Genomic DNA, 6,069 nt, shown 5'->3' on the forward strand with positions numbered 1-6,069 from the left:
ACACAGTCTGCTTTGATACTGAAAAGCTAATGGTTTCTTATACTTGCATGAAAACACAATGCCTCAACTCACCAAGACTGTACTATTGTACATAACAGGTTGACAGCAGAAAACTCCCTCCTCTCCTGACTAACAATGATACAGGGAAGTGAGGTTTAGCTCTCTCTGAGAGGAAAGTGTACTGCCTTTATCCAAAGAATGCATTTCACCACACTGACTGCAACAAACAGGCATTTGAATCAAAATTCTTACTTAGAAAATCAAATGCATGAAGGTTTATTCCATTATCTTTTCCATGTAATGAAGTAAACTATTCACAAAGCTCCACATAAGTGTCTACTTTTGTTTGGAAACACGCAACAGAGACAGAAGTGTGTGTGTGTGTGTGTGTGTGTGTGTCAAAGTGGGGGTAGGGCGTCACGCACATTCAAATACAATTTCTGAAGTATGGAAGTGTGCTTCACTGCTTCATAAAAAATATGATGTTTTTAGTAAATTAAGATTTAGAAAATATGAATATATGCATGTTTAAACACTATTCATTTGCAAAGGTTGATTAGCTTTATGTCGATGTTTATATATATATATATATATATATATATAGAGAGAGAGAGAGAGAGAGAGAGAGAGAGAGAGAGAGAGAGAGAGAGAGAGAGAGAGAGAGAGAGAGAGAGAGGAAGAGAGAGGAAAAGAGTACAATGTAATCGAACCATATGTCTTTACATTAAAAATAAATTGACTAAAATATTTGTTTATATACTTTTGTAATCTGTTCCAGGACATATTTGTTCCCACATAAACTGTAATACTGACGTCAGGCTGCCTATGCCAATTAGTGCTGTCCAGGTTGCTAGGTCACCATGGTCAATTGAAAGACACATCAATAGAACTTGAAAAGGTTTCTCTGCGATCAGACGTTCTGACATATTAAGTAGAATAATGGCCAGGGAAAATACAGACAAGGTCCTCGGGCTGGATTCAAATTACTCAGTGGTAAGAAATTGTTAAGATCCTGCAATTAGTGGGGAAGAATGGAGCTCCAACAAATCTATGGCAGGATTGAGAAAAGCAATACTAAAATCTCTTTGAATCTCTGTTGTGTTTTCCAGGCACTGAATAGATATTGAAAAGTATATTTTCCAACTTTCAAAAAGCTTTTGCAAGCTATGTTATAACAAAAGAAAGATATTCAGCAGAGCTTGCACCTTTTTTTTGTTTGTGCAATTGTGATCTACAACGAAAACTACCCCATATCTAAATTAACTGATGCATTTGTTCAGCATTTCTTTTCTGTTGTTAGTAGGCCTAATAACATTGTACTTATTATTATTATTAGTCAAGTTTACAAATGTTTTTTGCATTTTATATATATCTTTTTCATCACTACAATTAATTATTTGTTGAAACCTTCTATCATGTACAAGAAATTCTCTTTCATACTGATCAAAATATTGAAACCAAAAGCTCTGTCTGATGTTATAGTGAGTGCTACAGCATAGAGAGCTTGAAGACTCCTCACTTCTCAGCATTAGACACTGGCAGAGATGAGGTTGGATCACTATCTAGTCTATCATGTAAATCCCGACTCTAACACCATATTTTTTGGATGCAATTTGCAGATGCACTCGATCTTTCAAATGCTCAAATCAAATCAGGTTTTGAAACACTTTGGCTAATGTAACTACTATCAGGTCATAGCCATAGTATAATGGTCACCAAATATTTTGCAACAAATATCTTTATTTTTCCCTCATTTCAGACCAGTATCCATGTGAAAGGTGTTTATACTTGTGAAAAACAGGACCTGAATATGGATTGGTGAAAATTGCTGTAACTCTGTCTTAACTGTTGACAAGTTTTCTGTTCTCTCTTGCACCATTTGGACAACAGATTCCCATTTGAACAGGACATCGTTCACATTTCATTCAATCTGAGTAATTTCAGTAGGCTATGATTGATTTCCACTGGCATTGATTTGTCTTCCTTTGAAATGCTTTTTGAAATGTTTCATTGGCATTACGAACGGACTCCATATAAAAGAATATTAAATAGTAAAATAAAAACGTAAAAAAAAGTTTCGTTTCGAATTTCCGTTCTTGTCATTGAATCACTTTACATAACTTTGGAACATTTATAGCACTTTCTGGGGGGGAAAAGAACAAACTTAGGCTATATTTAAGAATCACCAGTTTCCTATTTTAATTTATTCTTATTTTATTTGTTCTTTTATGTGACGTGCCCGATTCATTGTCCGATATTTCTGAGGCTTGTTGGATAATTTCATGTATTGCAGGTATAATTCATATTAGACTATGCATGTGAGTCAGTATTAAACTCGCATTATAATTCTTATATTTATACTTAGGCTAGATATAAATAACATGTGCTTTACTCACTAGGCTGTATCGCAAAATATCTTCTTTTTTTTGTATGAATACATAATTGTAAATCATGTTTAACAATTGCAGCTTATATTTGCATTGACTTTTACTGTCAATCTATGATTGAACTCCGCGGTATTGAATGTTTAAAAAAGGGAATTCGGATAGCCTATAGGAAAGAACAAAACTATTGAAAATTTGAGCTTATTACAAAATTAAACTAAACAGTTTTTCAAGTAAACTCTTGCCCTTTCATTAATAAGTAGGCCTACATTTAAATAGTAAACAACAACATGGATAATATAGAATTCTACACTTATGTAGGCTATATGCAGTTTTATTTTCGTGTTTTAAATAGAACATAGACATGTGATGCAGACAAGCCAATCAAATTCCACACACGTTAAATAAAATAAATCAACAGATGACCAAAAATATCGTTCTCTTCTCCGTAATATAAAATTATAGAACCTAAAATTTGAAATGGATGGCACATGTTATTCTATGTATGTTGCTTCGTTGTTATTAGCTATTATTGGCTTAATTACCAATCATCATTATTATTACTTTTTATGTCAGGTAGCCTAGGTTTCAGATAAACTTAAATTATGAAAGGCGACTGAAATAAATTCAAGCAATAGTTATGGACGCACATTTAAATAGTAAAGGGTGGACTTTGAATTTGTTTGTATTTAAATATTGCATAGGTTTCTTCCCCTCAAAATCAGTGAAAAATGTCCTACCATAGACTTTTTTTTAATTAAAATTATTTTCAAAAACTAATTTAATGAAAACGCTCTTCACTCAGATTATACTCTACACACATTAATTCCCAAACAATGGCGTGCATTTTAATTGATTTATTGTTAACGTTCAATTGGTTTGAAACATATACAGCAGCCATCGTCTTTGTGTCTTTGTTTTAATTTACCAAAAAGAAAAAAGAAAAAGAAAAAAAAAAGAATAGAATAAATGACCAACGAAAAGACTCAAACATTTATATTACAGGTAAAAAGAAACTTAAGTGTTAGCCAAATATACAGTCCCTACTTTTCATTTCTCTAAATGAATACATTAGTTTTTACAATAGTGGCTTCAGTTGCACGTTCAGGCGTTTATTAAGATCTGGGAACTTTTCCAGTTCTTGCTAGGAGTTCATACCTGAAATATGAAACATTGCTTCCCGTGTCCTGGCATTGCCATAGATGTGGAGCAGCAATTTAGTTTAACAACAGACAACCTTCTACTAGAACAACAAAAGTCCAAAAACATACAGCGTGAGACTAGAAATTGTTATTTTGTCCATACTGAGTAGAAGGGTCATTGTAGAAAATTGTGACCACAAGTCTGTTAAAAAAAAAAAAAAAAAAAAATGTGGTAAATTTCCACCCAAAACGTGCTCCTCTGATCCGATCACCCGCTTTAAATCTTCACGCGGATGCTCGGTCTGCTTTCGGCCTCACGCCCCTCAGTTCTGAATTCAGAGGGCGCTAAAGTTTGTGGAAAAAGACGAAAAGAAAAGGTGGTCGGTCTTACCACGTTCTGCCATAAAGCAGGTTTGACGTGACCATGTTATTCGTGTAATCTACAGAAGTGTCTATCTGTCCCATGTTGTTCATCTGCGAGTGAAGTGACGGGGGACTGGGAGACATTTCCTCCAGGTCTTGGGCCTGAACCATTGCGTTGACCTGCTGGGTTTGGTGTTGGTTCATAGAATTACTCGAGGTAGGAAGCACGACCCCGGAACCGTTTTGCTGCTGCTGCTGCATTTGCTGTTGGTTTGGCGTCGGTGTGTTGGAGCCGTTCTGGCAAGGCTTGCCATCCTTCACTAGGACAGGGACAGCCACTCTCCTCGGCGACTGCTGCTGTTGACACAGGTTGCCCTCTTGTTGAAGCTGCTGTGCTGCTTTGTCCTTGGCCTGTCGTTTCATCTTGTAGCGATGATTCTGAAACCAGATCTTGACCTGCGTTGGGGTTAGATGTATCATACTAGCCAGGTGTTCCCTTTCGGGCGCTGAAAGATATTTCTGTTGCTTAAATCTCCTTTCCAGCTCGTAGACTTGTGCTTGAGAGAAGAGCACCCGTCGTTTCCTCCTTGGAGCTGCGTGCAGAGGTGGGATGGATTTGGTGGTGTCGGCCATGCCTAGCGTGCCCATTCCTGCCATGTTCATACCTGTGGAAGGTCCCATGAATCTAGAAACTTCAAAATATGCATACAGATGTACGTCCATTCAATTAGTAGCAGTGTTGGGCTAAATTTTTTAATAATGTGTGTCTTAAAAAATGCAGCATTAAAAAGTTGCTGCCTTACATGTTTAAGGACAACGAACTTGGATATTTAAGTCATTTGAACTCAAATTAAATTTCACTGACTTTAAAATTAGTTGAATCTTGTATGACTTATAAAAAAAGTTATTTATAAAACTTATTTTGATGAGTATGTAAAAATATATGTTGTCATAACTTATTGATTATATCATTTTTTTACAGTGTGCACAAATGAGTGAATAGAAATGTGTAAATTACAATTAATATCGGCAGGAATCTACAAATCATCAATAGCAACGAAGAGGCGACAATATAATACGTAGGCTACTTTGCAGGCAATTTTACTGATGCGAAAAAATAAGGCAAACTCGCCGGAAACTCAGTAAATAAGTACACAAAACCAATCTCAAAATAATGCATCATAACTTACTTGTTGAGTATCTAGGGTCGGGATTGGCGCCGTACCACCCTGTTGCTGCTGCGCTGTTTCTCATAGTCTCTTGGTAAGAGGGTAGGTCCCCCATGTTGGCAATGCTGCCATTGCAGTAGCCCCCCATTGCACTATGCGAGAACTGGGAAACGGAGTGTGGCATATGGTAGGTGGTCGCCATAGTGGTGGCGTTGTGGCCCATAGAGTGTTGCTGCATGCCAGTCTGGGACACCTGAGGTTGCCGGTACGCTCCCAATGGAGATGTGAGGTTTCCAGTGCTCTCCATGCCACTAAACTTCTTGTAGGTCTCCTCAATTGGGCTCAAAATATCTGTCACTGAAAAAGGTGTCGTGTGCTTTGGGCTCAGCGACATGGTTCAGAAAGCAGATAGATTTTTTGGTGGTGGAGCTCAGCCGTGTTGTTGTATCAGCTCTGTTCTCGTGGACGTCGACGTAAGAGAGTGCTTGTAGTATGCCTGAGATCCGATTGATCGCCTTGGAGAAGGAGGCGAGCCCTGGCCACTCTTATCTCAGGTTTATTGTAGCCAGGCGCCAGATTTACGACAAACATGAGGGGCGGAGCGACTCCCTAGACCAGCAAACAATAGTCATTGACATCTCAGCAAGATAATTGAGAAAAAAATGTTGTTAGTTTCACATTACATTTATCATCATGCCGACTGAACATTTTCAATGGTCATATTTCTCCTTTTTTTTTTGTCGTAGCCTACAATACACGAGTCTATCGTCCCTAAAAAGCGTATTCGTATTGAATTGGACCGATGTTTGTCTGAAGTCTATTTTTTTCCTTCTTTTTCTTAGGCACTGTTAATCTGCGTCAATAGGGAATTCCATACTTTTTCCAACTTTGAGAGCCCTCCGAGAGTCATAAGCGCAGTGCGCTCTGTCAGAGTGGCACAATGAAGACCCCCTCCAGTCTATGACCTAATTTATACGTCTTAAGCATCATTTTGTGCCAGCGGTGAGGGTC

The 6,069-nt window shown here is 37.5% G+C and overlaps 1 protein-coding gene across 2 annotated transcripts; it reads right to left on the bottom strand.

Moving 5' to 3' along the window:
- Positions 1-3,226: 3,226 nt before the first annotated feature.
- nkx2.4a (NK2 homeobox 4a) lies at positions 3,227-5,773 on the bottom strand. 2 transcript variants are annotated; one of them, XM_056255888.1, is made up of 2 exons: positions 5,080-5,773; positions 3,227-4,554 (listed from the first exon to the last, which is right to left on the bottom strand). In XM_056255888.1, exons 1-2 carry the CDS (start codon positions 5,450-5,452, stop codon positions 3,914-3,916), a joined length of 1,014 nt encoding a protein of 337 aa, XP_056111863.1. In that variant the 5' UTR covers positions 5,453-5,773; the 3' UTR covers positions 3,227-3,913. The 2 variants fall into 2 exon arrangements, with proteins under 2 accessions (XP_056111863.1, XP_056111862.1); XM_056255887.1 differs by having other exon boundaries at positions 3,227-4,581.
- Between the last annotated feature and the right edge of the window lie 296 nt (positions 5,774-6,069).

The sequence above is a fragment of the Rhinichthys klamathensis genome, unplaced genomic scaffold (genome assembly GCF_029890125.1).
Source record: "Rhinichthys klamathensis goyatoka isolate OS25496 unplaced genomic scaffold, OSU_Roscu_1.1 h1tg000123l_1, whole genome shotgun sequence".
Classification (NCBI taxonomy): Eukaryota; Metazoa; Chordata; class Actinopteri; order Cypriniformes; family Leuciscidae; genus Rhinichthys; species Rhinichthys klamathensis.